Below are 14,880 nucleotides of genomic sequence, written 5' to 3'. Positions count from 1 at the left end.
CAAGGACCACCAGGCTGTTCTGAAAATAAATCAATAAAATTGTTTCGCTCTCAGTTCCCCATTTGTGTCTTCTGCAACTGTTTAAGTATTAAGTTAAAATAATCATCGTATTTTTCCCTCTTGGGAATTTAAGAGAAAGTAGGTGTCTGAGGACAATGTGATGGCACCTCACTTGAGCAACATCACAGGATTTTATTTTTCTTCATGTAAAACATCATCCACATCCTCACAGCTGTGTTTGTTTTCTTTGTTCAAGTTATACTCTTTAATTCACAAAGTGGAAAGCCTGCCCCAAGAAAAGAGTTCTGCCATGCATTCACTCTCCAGAGACTAATAGCACATAAAAGCTTCAGAAAGGATTCATGAGGACCTAAACACCTTTCTTCCATTCATCTCATTCCCCTCCAGACACAAAGCCCTTTGCATGTAGCTAAGGCACGACCTTAAGCCTTGTCTGACCAAAGCAGAAGTACTGAGCAAATAAAGCCCCACGTTGCTTGCTGCCCTTCTGCACTGGGGCCTAACTGAGCCACAGGTAATTCTAACAACTCAACTCAACTCCTACAAAAAATTTGTTGCCTACCAACCACTTGAAGGGAACTCCCAAAGCTCTGGAAATACACTCAACTATTGGTGTGGAATAGGAAATTCCAGCTTGGGTCTCCAAAAATGATGTCATGGAGATGCTCTTAGCAGCACTATTTATTTATAAATCATTGGAGCATTTAACTCCAATTAAATGCGACAACAAGTAAGTTTGTGCACTGCTGCTGGAGCATCTCTCCTGTGAAGGGAAGCTGAGGGAGCCAGGGTTGATCAGCCTGGAGTAGAGAGGGTTCTAAGGAGACTTCACTGAGGCCTTCCAGCACCTAAGGGGACCTACAAGAAACCCAGGGAGGGACTGTCAGGGATCAGAGTGACAGGACAAGGATAATGGCTTTAAACTAAAAGAGGTTAAATTTGAAAGAATTTGTTCAGAATATTCAGTCTAGAGGGTGATGAGGTGATGGTAAAGGTTGCCCAGAGAAGCTGTGGATGCCCCATCACTGGAAGGTTCAGTGCTGGTTGGATGGGGCCCATAACCCTGCCCACAGCAGAGAGGTTGGAACTGGGTGGTCTTTAAGATCCCTTCTAACCCAAACCATTCTGTGATTCTACAGTAATGCCTGCTGCACAGCTGAAACACACAGTAGGCAAACCACTGCCAGAACCAGACAGCATAACACAAGTCTGGCTAACAGACAGAGCCCTGCAGTGCCTCACAGGAGCTGGGTGACAGCTGAATGAGGCAGATGGCAGGGCTGTGACACAGAGCTGAGGGCAGCAAGTGTGACCAAGTCTCAACAGAGCTCTGCTCAATGCTGCTCCCCTTCCCAGAGAATAGAAGCAAAGATTTGCCCTGGAGCCCGAAATCCATGTCTGAGGTTTCAAACTATGTTTACCCACTCTCTTATAGGCTGAATTGTTACCAGCTAGGCCACGTTGGCTAGTGCACTTCAGCAACTGAGGCAAGAAGCAGACAGCTTACATAATTGAAAGGACTTGAGTCTGGGCAACTTCTGATGCATCTCCACGTCACATCAAGCCAAACAGATCTCACTGGCTTTGGCAAAATCTGAAGTTATTCAGCAAGGTTCTTATTAAACATCTGGTGGCTTAGTGATGCTAAAGCAGATATTCACTGCCACTGCTTAATAAATAACATCCTGTAACTATGCTCAACTTCTCTTTGCCCTCTTTCTCTTCTAAGAAATGCTAACTTTTCATGTGTCACTGCTACAGAGATATCTTCAGTAAGCTGCCACATTTGGTGCCTAAATTGATTTCTGCCAAAGCAGGACACTGCTTGTCATGCATGCCCTGCACATGGAAATTCAAATTGGAGCCAGTAGTGCCAGGCAAGTCCCTTTATTTCTCAGTCAAATCCATGAAGTTCATTTCCACAGGGAGAGAGCTTACATGTAGAACACCTTCCTCAGTTAAGCTCTAGCTAGTTTGCAGAAAGAACATTAGAAGATGCACACCACTTTAATTATTTTTTAAAGCACTTTTACTTCCAAGGAAGGTTCATTAATTTACTGTATATCAGTTCTGGAGATGCTATAGCTCCCACTGAATTCTTTCCCATCAAATTCAGTTATGTCTTCCTCCACTCCAGAATCCCTTCAGGTTCTCCCTTCCCCAGCACAATGTAGGCCCTGCCCCAGGACCAGCCTCAGCCACCTCCTCCCGGTTGCATCCCATCACCCACTCCTAGAGACACTTCTGGGGCAACTTCTGCTCAGTCTTCTGAGGATGAGCAAATACAAGAGGGTAAGGAAGCAGGAACGCAGCTCACAGCCATCTAGGAAGCGAGCAAAGAAGTGCTCTGAACTGCTGACACAGCCACCAGCTACACCCTCCTTCTGTTTGCTGCAAGTCCTGCTGCAGCAGCACTGCGCTACACCTCTCCTACTCCCTCAGCACACTCACTCCTCACAGACCTTTCTTCAGCTGGTTTCCTCTGGCCATGTTTGTCAGCATCACAGGTCTCCATTTCAACTTTCCATAGGCATCTTTCTTTCTGTTCCTAACCAGGCAGGTGCCTCATACTCAGGCCCCGAGGACAGCCCCTGAAACACATCCTCCTTTTCCAGTCAGATGTTGTCTGATGGTTCCTAGCTCTGGGTAAGTGCGTATTTTCAAAGATGAGAAATGCCAAAGCACATTACCCCCTTTCAGTGTGAGGTTTTACAAAGAGATGGGTACAGCCTCCCACATTCAAGAAACCTGCAGCAAGCATGTGGCTCCTGCAAAAGGAGACAAAGAAAAGATGTGAGCCTGCATGGCTTCTATGCCTTGTACAGGGATGTAAGGACAGCTTGGGCTGTCAGTGATCAAAGCCCTAGACATGTTCTGTCTTTAGTACTGCTTTCAAATGAAGGTAACAAGTCAAATGGCAGATGCTGAATAAGAAAACCAGCCATGCAAAAACAATACTGTATTTTCTGTTCTGGCAAAAGCTTGCTGCTGCTTAAGCTCTACAACAGTTCAGTACTCACAGGTTTCACTACACATTTCCATCATGAATGGCACTCTCCTTATCCCAATTCCAGCATTTACAGATTAACCACGTGCTCCAATACGAAACTTGGCAATTAAGGTATCAGCCATAAAGCAAACATTACACACAAAAAAAGTATCTGTTTAAAAAAACCACTTTATTTAGTCCTCCTTTTCTAATATCACAGAAATCCCAGGACAATGCAACTGATTGGGTTTGGCTTCTCATTTTGTCTAATGCTATGTTTGGTAGCATACTAGTTTCTTTGGAGGTCTGTAACAAAACAGTCACGGCTGGAAAGCAAGCAACTTCAAAGACACAACTTTCTGCCAGTAACAAATGAGAAGCTTTCAAAGTCTTCTTATTTCAAGCACACAAAAGTTCTTTTGGAGTCCTCAGTACTACCCAAACTCCAGGTGGGCCAATTTGAAAGGTCTGCAAAGTCTAAGTTCAACAGAAACACAGAACAACTTAAGTTGGAGGGGACCTTACAGACCACCTAGTTTCAAGCCTCCAGCCATGGGCAGGGCTGCATCCATACTGCCCTTGAATGCTTTCAGGAATGGGGCCATCCACAGCTTCCCTGGGCAGCCTGTGCCAGTGCCCCACCAGACCTTTCAGGAACTGACTTTTAAAGCATGATGCAGTAGAGTCTCCCTGGTTGCCTCTCACCAAATAATAGTCATCTCAGCACTGACAACTTAGTATACTGACTGCCAATTGGACAACTGCATGTATCCCCCTGCTTTTCAGCAAAAGAGACACAGGGCAAGCTGTCTAAGGGTCAAGGCACCTTCCAGTCACAGTAAAATCTCTTGTCAGAGCTATGAAAAAAGAACAGAAGAAAAGTATCTTCACAGTTCTACACTAAGGGCTATAGGTCCTGTGAAATTAGGAACCAGATGCATACAGATTCCTGACCCCAGCTGTCCAAGTTCTTCACTCTGCCTCTTCATAATTCGATTCAAAACATGGGAAGAATAAACTGCATCCATACATTCATGGGGAAAAGCCTGAATTGCATTAGCTTGCAGGTAGATAGAAGTATGAACACCAAAGATTAAATTCTTTAAGGAAATCTAGAGGTAAATCTCAGCTATTGTTACTCACATGAGCCACGGTATTTTAATTAATATCCTAACCACTGCCCACATCAATCCATCTCTCATACTCTTGTAATTACAGGTTTAGAGGCTGGAACAGCACAGCTATATCAAAACTCAGGCTCACAGTATGGTTTTCCAATCTGAGGTGCAAAGGAGTTTGTCTTAGTCTCATTTTCTGTTCTATATAGTTGCAGTCATATCACAAGCCTCATACTCCAGCACACAGCTATCCAAAGTGTGTTCTAAGTAGAGATTTTGGTACACATAAGAATATGCACGTATATTCACACTCATTAGAACCATAAGACAATAATTGACATGATGTGACCAATTCCACCACGCAGTTGCCAGCTTTATGCACCACCCAGCCCATGCATAACTTAGGCTAGCATCACAAGATCAGGAAGAAAGTTTTAAATATTGAAAGTATTGGTCATTATTACCTTGGTGGCATTGGTAGAGGTGCAAGCACCCAATAATGCCAAGCAGGAAACTTTATCAGCGTGTGTGAATTCTGAAAATATGCAATTGTCTTGAATATAGAGTGAAAGCCATGTCCTGCCTTGATAAAATACATTCTTGGTAGCCAAACAACAGTTTCTTATTCTTCTATGCTATCAAATTAACCTCACATCTTAGTCACTTCCCGAACAGCTAACTTTTATTCATCCTTTTCAGCAAAAGGATATATGAGAGTAAGCAGTAAGCAAGCAAAAACCTCAAAATCCTCTCCCTTCCTTCCCCCACCCATTACTGCAGAGCTCACAAGGTCACTTAATACTGCACTTGTTGCAGTGTATTTCAGATGCTTCAGGAGAAGTTTTAATGCCTCGCCAAAAGGTAGATTTGATGGATCGTCCCAGTTTTCCTTTGGGCACCAAGTGATGGGAATGTTTTTAACAGCTCTGCCTCCCTACTAATCTGGGGAAAAGCAGATGCAGACAGAAGGAAAGGTCTTGCATGTGGTTGTTGGCAGCTCAATTCTATTTGGTGCAAACTCCTTTTAAGTACAGTTACAGAACACCAGCACTGTGCTGATTTTCACCCAGCATCCTCAGGTTATTCTGTCCGAATGAGAAGGCCATGAGCAAACAGTCTTAAAAGACAGAACAGGACTGAAAAATACCCTTCAGGTAGTTGTAGAGAGCAATAAGGTAACTCTTCAGGCCTACTTCTCTCCAGAGTGAACAATCCCAGCTCCCTCAGCCACTCCCCATAAGACTTGTGCTCCAGACCCCCTCACAGTTTCATTGCCTTCTGCAGACATGCTCGAGGGTCTGTGTCTTTCCTATAGTGAGGGGCCCAAAACTGAGGACAGTACTCGAGGTTGAGGGCTGAGTACAGGGGGATGATCACTTCTCTGCTCCTGCTGGTAACACAATTTCAAGCCAGGATACTACTGACCTTCTTGGCGACCTGAGCATCGACAATCCCAGGTCCATTTCTACCACACAATCTCCCAGCCACTCTCCCCCAAGCCCATAGTGATACCTGGGGTTGTTAAGGCCAAATTGCAGGACCCAGTACTTGGTCCTGTTGAACTTCATCCCACTGGCCTCAGCCCAGCCAACCAGCCAGTCCAGATCTCCCTGCAGGGCCACCTTAATCCCCACACAGATTGACCCTTCCTGCCAACCTGGTGTCATCTGCACATTCACCGAATGTGCACTCAGTGCTCTCATCCAGGTCATTAACAAAGATAAATATCTTTGTACACTTAAACTCTACTCAACAGCAGCTGCAAATCTGAACTTCCATCACAACCTTAAGCAACGGCTTAAACTGATGTATTTGCAAACAGCATTGCATACGTTCATGCTACTGTTGATCACTCAAAAGTTAAAAAAAAGAAAAGCAACTCCTCCCTCCAGCCCTGCCAAACCCTCCTTGTTTGCTGAAGAAAAGGTTTTCCTGGTCTGCAATATACCACAGAGAAACTCCCATTAAAAACAAATACACAAACCTCCCAGCTGCTGATCTATCACTGCTCACAGAAAACTGAATTCATAATATTTTTTATAGCATCTGTTAAATACAGGACGGATACTGAGATGATTACTTGCAACAGCAACCTCCAGAATATTCAGTGCCAAATACAGTTCTACAGCTCAACACTGCCACTGATCACTGCCAACTGTGAATATTCCCCAAAGAAGAAAGTCCCTCCAAATTCCTGCATTTCCTTCAGAAGCTGCTTTGCTCCCTCTGCACAGTGGGAAATATCTGGGGGAAGCAGCCCTCAGAAGGGATCACTCGATCTATGTGAGCAGATCTGCAGTTTCTGACAGCAGCACTCACAGTATCAATGCAGATTCACATGAAGAGTAGCAAGGGCTAATGGCATTATGATCAAAGACAGATAAATCTACTAACCTACACCAAGTCAAACCACATGGGCACACAGATGAGTACTTACAAGATGCATTCATCAGACAGATGACTCGCAAGCATAAGACCTTGCTCAGTTCAGGCACACAAAGTATCAGAATGCTTTTTCCTAAAGGTTAGATGATGGAGTCCAGCAAACAAAATGACTAGCAGTATTAACATTCCAGGTACTTGGCTCTCAGAAACTATGCTAGCAGTCACAAACCACATCCAAACACATTTTGGCTATTTTAGCAAAGTAGGATGTCACAATTTGAGCATCTCATCACAGTAATTTTTAAGCAGAATTCTTTAGCAACATCAGCAATGAGTTCTACCTGCAAGTCAAGGATACGAAGCACAGGTCACCTTCATATGTGTTTGGAAAATGCTGTATTTTGCATTCACAAGCTAATTTCAGGGACTACAGTTACTGCTCTGCCTTAGAAATGAGTCTTTATCAAAGCATCTCATCTTCTCTAATCATAAAGCATTTTGCCCAACAAGTTCCTTCAAAGAAATTAACAAGTCACAAAAGAATTCAGGAAGTACCATTACACTCATTGGCCAATTGACTTTCACAGGCTGGGGCTCATGTTTCTATTCAGCTCTGCTCCAAACACTTTCACTCCTACAGTCATGCCACCATAACATGTACCACAAGCACAACCATACCAAGTTGTGGAATTACACAGATGTAGCTTAGTTTCATTTAACTGTTTTTTTGTTGTTGTTGTTGCTGAACCAGTGCAAGTGCAGTTTGCATGCCAATTCCTACTTACATGAATTATTACACCCAACAAATATTCCCTGTAAGCAATCAGGGACTTTCTCTTCAAGAAGACAACCAAAGTCAGCGAAGATTTGCACAACGGTGTCCCAAGACTCTTCTCAATCAGTTCCTACATGGACACAATGCATCTTTGTTCGGAGGACACATTTCTGCAAGGCCAACCTGCTCTCCCTGCTATGTGGCTGATTTTCCTCCAGACCACCACAGATTCTCAGTAACATCAACTATTTCCTCTGATTCAGCAGAGCTTTACTGGCATTCACAGTGGAGTAAGCAACATCAAAATCCGAGCTATTAAATGCCTCTTTCAGAGATACATTTCTGACATTTATTTTAATGTACGTGAGCTTGACTAGCATTATGGACAGCAAAGCACTTTCCAGATGTTCTCTAAGCAATTATCTCACCCCTTTCCTACTCTCACATAAACCAGTAGCAACTGCATTGTCTTTTATGGATGGAGGAAGTAAAGGAAGGGGAGGAACTTCCAGGAATTTTTTAATTTAAATATTTTTCATCAGAACACTACTCAACTTTTATGCACATAAATGTACATACATGTGTATATTTATACGTACAAATGTAAGTGCATAATGCACATGAATAAATACCTAGAGAAAGAACTGTGAGTGCTCAATTTAGTCGTTTCACATTTTTAAGCAACATCAATTCAGCAGTAAGGATAACTACTATTTTATGGTTCTGTCCTTGCTTGACTCTTTGGATTTTGAAAAGCTCTCTATATTAAGGCCTCTCATTAGTTATGTGAAGCCCAGTACCCTAGAGACAATATTTAATTCAACCATGACCTCTCTTCTGGGCATTTCCTGGCAAATAATGACCAGATGGAAGAGCTAGAGCTGCCAAACATTCACTGCAAGGAAGTGCCAAAACAAGGGTCTTTATTGCTGATAAAAGCCATGGAAACATCAGAATGCAAAACAAAGCTGTTACCTTTTCTTCCACCCCCATCTGCTTCACTAAAGCTGTAACTGCTGTTGCAATGGAACTGAAGGCATCGCTTTATACCCTGAAGTTAAAATCAGAAAACAGATGAAAATGACCAAAATTATTTTGAACCCTGTGTTAAATCTTTATCTTACATCACTGACGATCATCAGACCCACTTATGTACCTCATCTGCCAGTTTCTCTCACCATGTTCTCATTTTCTGTGTTCATCACCACACTGAGACCTAGGAGTTACGTCTCATGAATAACTTTCACCAGTAGCTCCGGCTGGGCTATAATGAAGGCTGCTATGATCTCTTCACAAAAGAAAAGAGGGGATACACCCAATGTGATCCCGTCCTCAGCAACACCATAAGACTCCTGTTAGTCTGTGAGTCAGACTGCTGACTTGCACATTACTAAAATCTGTACTTATGCCACCTTGGATGCCATTCCATTGCAGCTACAGGAGACACCTATAGCACTCAAGGTTAGAGGGCAACTTTTTAAGCTTTGTTATGGGTACAATAACAAGGAAGGTTGATTCTGTGCAATGCTGGAGTAACGAGGGCAATCGGTGCCAGTTCTACTATGCAGTGAGGCTCAGTCTCCCCTGCTCTTCACCCCATTTTTAGAGTAGCCACCTTCTGACCAAATACAGAAAAAATCTTTAAACCCTTTGGGGCTTTTGCTCAAAGGCCTTCAAGCTCATACTGACCTGAAAGCCAAACTGCATTTCTCCCAACATCTGCAAAAATAAATCACTTGAACTGATGCATCACCAGCCTTCACAGAGAGTACAGCTATTCAGTGTCACTGAATAGCCCAAGCTGAAAGGGACCCATACGGACCTTCCAGCCCAACTCCTGCCCTCTTATATCGTGATTCCAGACCTGCCCCCAGTGCTGGAGGTGCAGCCACACAGCACAGAACAGAGGGGACAGCCACTCCCCTCACCCAGCAGCAGTGCTGTGCCTGATGCATCCTTGTCACCTACCAGAACCCCTTGATCCCTTTCTGCAGGGCTTCACTCCAGCCTCTCATCCCCCACTGCACGTGGTCAATGACTGCCCAGTCATCCCTAGATGGTCAAGATCTCTATGCAAAGCCTCTCTACCCTTGAAGGAGTCAGCGTCACCTCCTTGATTCAGTATCATTTGCAAATGATGCTAAATAGAACTGGCTCTATAATGTACCAGTACAGTCAGAGCTGGACCACACTTGTAGTAAAGACAAATTCATACCAGCTAAATGCTCTGCATGTACATGCAAGTGGCCATTTGCACCTCCACAGGAGAAAGAAATTATTAAGGGTGAAGAATGGCACACACACCAGCTGGACTTCTAATGGCCATGGAACTTTTATTACATTCAAGAAATCATAACCCTAGCAGTCATAATTATACCACTACAAAATCTATGTGCAGACCAGACCTTAAATCAATTTAGGGAACATAACAAGGGATTGTTCCTTACATAGCTATTTAAATAAATTTGTTTAAATCAAGTCTTATGACCCGAGATCATTTTTCTGTGAGGACTGTGGTTTTGTTGCACGTATGCATGCTGACCTTGTAAATTAGGTCTCTGACTTTGACAGCTCACTCATGTGAGCGGCAGGGTTATTAAACAAGTAACAAAAAAATACACAGCAGGGTAAAGGCTTCTGCTTTGGTGGTTTGAGGAAATCAGTACAATTCTTAGCAACTCCGGATAACGCTGTGGCAAGCTGATATTAACAGTGAAGGGTGTTGTTGCACTGCAGCAGCTTGTGGAAAACACCAGCTCTGGCTGCCTGGAATTTAACTCCATTTTACTCCTTGGTGCTTTGCTATCACTACTGCTAAATGGACAAAAATCTATTGTACATACAGAGAAGAGGGCAATAAGCTGCAGTATGCCTCAGCATGATTTAGGTCTCAAACAAGCAGACAGTTCAGTGTGTTCAGGCTCAGCTACCCACCTCTGGAGTCACATGGCAAATCTCTGTTATGTGGTGTCAGACTTGAGCATTAAGAGGTCTTTAGAGGAGGGTAGAAGCAACACTGGGAAGCCTGAAAACTGTTCTTTTATTTGTCCAGGAGATTCTCCTTTCTCTGCATTTATCTACGCATTCTTTGTAAACTCCTTTAATGAAACACCTCCCCAAAGCTGGAAACTCCAGGAGCAGGACCCAATTCCTTCACCTGCTGACAGAGTGCCGAGCTCACTCTGACAGTCCTTTATGCTGACAGGTTGTATAGGTAAAGGACAAGTCCCAAACCCAGTAGTGTGGAAGAAAGTCATTGCAGTAAGGGTGTGAGCAAGGACCAGTCAACCCAGCACTGCAGCACATGGAACAGTGGCCACCACAATTAAGAACAAAGTTACAGGGTCAAGAAAAACAATGACAAAATATCTATCCTCTGCCTTATAGGGCTCAGTCTGTCACGGATGCTGTAATTTACTCCTGAAGTTAAATAACCACAATACTCTATATACAGCTAGAGCTAGAAACACACCTTTTCTCAGAACTTCTCTAGTCTTAGAAAGGAGGGTGCCCATGCCCTGGTACCCCACGCTGCTGTTCTAAGTGTAGTGACTGAGGACTTGGGCAGGCTTTTTTTTTAGCCAAGGCAACCATAGGCAAAGTAACCTCTGACACAGCCTCACCTGGTGCAGCACAAGGATTTTGACCCCTGCTAGCTGCTCCTCAGCCTCAGCAAACCTGGGTGTGTCATGGCAATGAGAATTCAGTGCCCCAGCACCCCCAGTGCTCCATACTGGGCATCTAAATTACATTACCACCACAGAACCTGAACTGGCATTTACTTTCACCAGGAAAAAGTAGGAAAGTGTATTTGACCTAAAAGCCAGGAAGGAAACAAGGTTTTTTTTGTTTGTTTATTTTGTTCATTTTACAATGGTACCTGAACAGTCATTTCTACCTTAACCGTCTTGTGCACTCAGTCCCAGGAGTTTCACAGGAACCAGACTGGAATTAAAGGTCTGCAGTACTGAAAAAAAGGCAATGGGAAAGCTGTGTGCTATGTTCTGCTTCTTCTAAAATATACACAGCCATCATTCTACCAAGATGAAGGCTTGCAGCTGCCTGCCAGCACACTCTTTGGACTCACTTTCTCATGTCTATCATGGGAGAAAACAGCAACACTGCCGTTCCTTCCCAGCTCTGCAAACTGAAGATAGACAGCACTGCATCTGACTTTTTCTTTTGCAGTAAGATGCCCATAATTCACTTTTAATACGTTGCAAAGTCGCTTGCCTTCCAAGCACAAGTGCTTGCTCTGTTCAATGTCACTGCTTGTCAGGCAGTTTTAAATTCAATATTGCGGGACAAATATTACATTGATATTCATAATTGTGATAGTATCTTACCTTAATAGAGGATCTTAGCACATTATAAAACGTGGATCACAGAAGCTGTTCCACAGCTAGAACCCGGTAACGTCTTAATAATTTGTATGAGTGAGTGCAAAGGAATGTGTACATGAATTACAGATTACATCAGATCTGTGAATTACTCCAGCACAGGTGATGTTTCTTTGATCTCAGGGGTAGGCCCAGCAATACTCTGCCAGCATTTCATCACCTCCAGGCTCCCACAAACACCTTCCAAACGACAGGCCTGTACCACCTGTCTGCACAAAGGGAAGGCAGGAGCCCAGCAGCACAATTTATGCCTCTTTATTCATGAAGATGCTCCCTCATGACCATGATCAAGTACAGAAGCACTGGTCAGCAAACAAATTTAAGTGCTCTTAAGAGGAACAAGCTGCACAGGGCTGGGAAAGTTGTACTCTGCCTGCACAGTCCCCAGGCAGAACAGACTCCTACCAGGTACTACTGCAACATAAACATTTCAAAAATAATGCTGTGCAGACATGGCTGCAAGTATGCAGCGGACACTTAGCATGTAGCTTAGTGCTTCTGTCCATGGCTGAACACGAGAGGAAGCAAAAACAAGCAGTAGGTTCCCATCTCCAGAAACGCGCTTGAAGAACATCTGGCATTTAGTGCCAGTGCAAAGCATAAGCGTTCACAAGAACCTTCACAATAAATTCTCTTCAGTTAAACTGACTTGACTCAAGTACCAAAGCAACAGAAACACAGAAATGGCTGCAGCTTTCCCTAAAACAGACATGAAATGCCATCAAGGGCTTCTCAGCTCCACCTGCAGCAATCACTTCAAGTGATGCAGCAGCTACTCAGTCACATGGTGCAAATTCCAGTGAGCATCTGAAGAAAGTCATATTTAATTGACTCAGTTAAATATGGTAGAGGGATTACGCTGACAATTTCTAATGAGGTGGAGGCTTGCACTGTACCAGGATCTCTTCTGATGCTAAACACAAGAGTTCTGGTGACACACTGTGTGTCTGCATGTGAACCCATCCCCTTTCCTGGCCAGGCCTGAGACACAACTGCATTGCTGGTGCACACAGGCAGGGTGAAAGCAGAACGATGCTAGCAGACATGCTGAACATTTCTGCTCAGTGAGAAGGGAAAACATCCTTACTCAACACTCAGACCGGTTTCTAGGCTCACCCAAATATTTAAGTGCAGATCCTTCCTGATTACCAAGCAGTAAGTCAGCTGAGAACTGCAGAACAGGCTCCTGAACTGGATCTGGCTCTGTTTCTAACAGAGATAAGCAGAAGACACCAGTGGAAAAGTTATCAGGAGGGAAATAGAGCTTTTAAGCTTGCTATTTTCTCCCTCCCTGCTTCCAGGAAGCTACAGTTTGGGGGACTTCCTGAACCAAGGCTGAATTCACACTTTTGCATTGTAGTAGTGGTTGAAGGGCTGGGCCACCGTGCCCAGATTAAGCATAAAGCAGCAATACGTGCCTGTATGTCACAGCACTAGCAACAACAACACAACCACACGCTTCCTGTGGCACTGTTTGAGCACACAGCTGTGAGGACACCTGCCTGGCCCCACACCACCTCCAGTGCCCACACCAGGAAGAAGGCAGTGGGCTGAAGGCACTGAGAACTCACAGTGCAAACACAGGCACACGATGCAAACCCACTGGCTGCTGCCCCAGGCTCTTGCTTTTTGATAACGAAACCTCTTTGCCTGAAAACAGCACTTCTAGCAACAAGGGACTTCAAAAAGCAAAATATAGGTTAGGAAAAAAAAATGGAGCCCGCAGCTTTCCAGGACATATATGCCTCTCCCCACATGGAAACCAGATCAGGGTGTATCAATGAACAACACTGGCTTTCTTCAATCTCCTGCAATGCAGGACATCACTTTCAGCCCTCTTGAAGACGAGGTTCTATGAGTAGAACCTCTGGTACAGCTGCCCATGTCCTACCACTGGTTGCCACACAGTGCTTCGTGCACGAAGCCCCAGGAGGAAAACAAACATACCAAAAAAAGAAAGATGTGGTATTGTTTTTTTTTTTTGTTTTTTTTTTTTTAAAAGACCCACATCCTTTCCTTATCATAAGAAGGAACTGTTCACGCTGGTCAGAGGACCCTGAAGCCCCACCTGATAAACGCCAAGCCCAGCAGCAGGCAGAAGGCAGCTCCGGGGCGAGCAGGCACAGAGTGGGGAGGAAGTGAAGGGAGAGCGGCTGCTCGGGAAGCACAGCTCCCATCCCTCACTGCCACCTGCTTCGACACACCACAACTTCCATTTCCACGAAATTCAAATTAAAATCGAGCGGCAGACATTTCTCTCCGAAACAACAGGGAGACAGGGGCCGGTTAGTAGGTGTTACTACCTCTACAGCAGGCAAACAGGCGGCACCGGAGTAGCCGGAGGAAAGCAAACTGAAGAGGAGGCTGAAAGAGAGAACCGGGCACGGCTGATCTCCCAGCGAACACCTTTTTGTTTCAATTCTTTCGCTCCGTTGCTAGCAGATTGCATCAGCGAGCTACGGGCTCAGCCACACCGCTTCCCAGCATCATTCGCAAGCCCAGCACGCGACGGGGAGCGGCTACAGACGCTCGGAGAGGGATGAGGCGCAGCGTCACCTCGGGTCCTCCGCCCGCCCGCCCTACCCCGAGCCGGGCGCTCCCCCGGGCACCGCCCGCAGCACCGCGGCCGCGGGGCCCCGCACTCACCCAGCGTCTTCACGGCGACCTGACGGGTGAGCGGCGGCGGCAGGTTGACGCACACCAGGTCAACGTCCTGGTGCAGCAGCACCTCGTCGATGCGGCTGGTGTGGAAGGGCACGCTCATCTCCTTGGCCAGCTCCTCCGCCTCCTCGGCCGTGCGGCCCCACAGCGCCTTCACCGCGAAGCCCTCCGCCTGCAGCAGCGGCACGATCACCCGCGCCGTCAGCCCGGTGCCGAACACCCCCACGCCGGGCAGCATGGCGGCGGCGCGGGCGCACGGCCGCCCCCCGCTCGCCCTCAGCGCCGCCCGCACCCGAGGGCGGCCGCCGCGCGGCCGGGAAGGGGATGCGGCTCCCGCTGCTCCCCGCTGTCAGCGGGCCCCGCCGCCGCCCCGCGCCGCCTCAGCAGCGCCGCCATGCCCCCGCCATCCCGCTTCAGACTGCGGGCGGCAGCGCCGCTCCCCCGCCATGTCGGCCGCGGCCGCCCGCCGGCCGCCTCCCCGGGCGGCTCGCCCCGCCCCCACCGCACCATTGGTGGCTGCCGCCCGCCAGG

The 14,880-nt window shown here is 46.0% G+C and overlaps 1 protein-coding gene across 3 annotated transcripts in view; it reads right to left on the bottom strand.

The window, feature by feature from the left end:
• Positions 1–14,587, bottom strand: part of GFOD1 (glucose-fructose oxidoreductase domain containing 1) — a 69,464-nt gene extending 54,877 nt beyond the window's left edge. For all 3 annotated transcript variants that reach the window (XR_006178497.1, XM_042869471.1, XM_042869472.1), the window contains exon 1: positions 14,335–14,587. Coding sequence is in view for 2 of the 3 variants with exons in the window: in XM_042869471.1 (XP_042725405.1) it covers positions 14,335–14,587 (253 nt within the window). In the remaining variant the exon portion in view is untranslated. The remainder of the gene's footprint in view (positions 1–14,334) is intronic.
• Positions 14,588–14,880: the final 293 nt, after the last annotated feature.

The sequence above is a fragment of the Lagopus leucura genome, unplaced genomic scaffold, assembly GCF_019238085.1.
Source record: "Lagopus leucura isolate 7727_CA_CO unplaced genomic scaffold, USGS_WTPT01 Super-Scaffold_100002, whole genome shotgun sequence".
In the NCBI taxonomy this organism is placed as follows: Eukaryota; Metazoa; Chordata; class Aves; order Galliformes; family Phasianidae; genus Lagopus; species Lagopus leucura.
Note: the sequence above shows the minus strand (reverse complement) of the source record. Positions and strands in the feature narration are given on the sequence as shown.